At 48.0% G+C, this 905-nt stretch overlaps 1 protein-coding gene across 1 annotated transcript in view; it reads left to right on the top strand.

The window, feature by feature from the left end:
* Positions 1 to 276: 276 nt before the first annotated feature.
* LOC107577376 (IQ motif-containing protein H-like) overlaps positions 277 to 905 on the top strand; it is a gene marked incomplete at both ends in the record, with an annotated part of 5,661 nt that continues 5,032 nt past the window's right edge. The window contains one exon of the mRNA XM_016263460.1: positions 277 to 828. Within this exon, the coding sequence (XP_016118946.1) occupies positions 277 to 828 (552 nt within the window). The remainder of the gene's footprint in view (positions 829 to 905) is intronic.

Genomic DNA, 905 nt, shown 5'->3' with positions numbered 1-905 from the left:
GGGGGGGGGGGGGGGGGGTGCATAACACTTTTTTAAAGGGATAGTTCACTTAAAAATGAAAATTCGGTCATCATTTACTCATGTTATTCCAAACCTGTATGATCTCCTATCTTCTGTGGAACACAAAATAGAAAATTTGAAGAATGTTGGTAATTAAACAGCTTTGGTCCCATTATGGGACACTAAACCAGAATTAAAATTTTTATATGAATTATCCCGTTAAATGATTGCAACAGTCTTTTGCCTTTATTATAATATGCATTTCTCTCTTCTTAGAGCATTCCAGTGCCAGCTGCTGTCAGCAAATATCCTTTCACCATAGCTGAGGGTCAGATTGACCCAGAAGATCCTGACTACTGTAGGTTTAAAAAGCAATACTGTCTCTACTGGGGTGCAATGGTAGAGGCTTTGGACCAGCTGCAGAGGATGCTATTGGACTTTGCGGTGCCACTGGCTCGGGTGTGCGGGGAGCGTCTGGCAGCGTGCGTGCAGAGCGGTGAGCTTGACTGGAGAGACGGCAGGGGCCGGCGTGCCCATGTGGAGAAGCTGCTCTCGGTGCTGGAGAACAGAGATGAGGTATGGGACCTGATGTGTCAGCCTGGCCAGCGCTACAAAGGCATCGAGGGGCATCAGGCAGCGGCTGTGTGCATCCAGACCTGCTGGAGGCGCTACACTGCCCGTACCGCCTACCTGCTCCAACTCAGGCCCAAATGGGCGGCAAAAGTTATTGCCATATCTCTGCTGAAACGTGCCAAACTGGGCCATTTGAAGAAGAGTCTACAGGCCTCACGTATCCGCCAACTGGAAAACTACCACATCAGGGCAGAGGTGAATAAAATACACATTTATATAACAGTTAGTTCTGGTCCTTGAATCTGATTTGTTGAGTAGCGTTCCAAGAGCAT

This window comes from Sinocyclocheilus grahami, unplaced genomic scaffold, assembly GCF_001515645.1.
Source record: "Sinocyclocheilus grahami isolate Dianchi unplaced genomic scaffold, SAMN03320097.WGS_v1.1 scaffold5892.1, whole genome shotgun sequence".
Lineage (NCBI taxonomy): Eukaryota > Metazoa > Chordata > Actinopteri > Cypriniformes > Cyprinidae > Sinocyclocheilus > Sinocyclocheilus grahami.
This window is presented reverse-complemented; position numbering and strand designations above follow the sequence as displayed.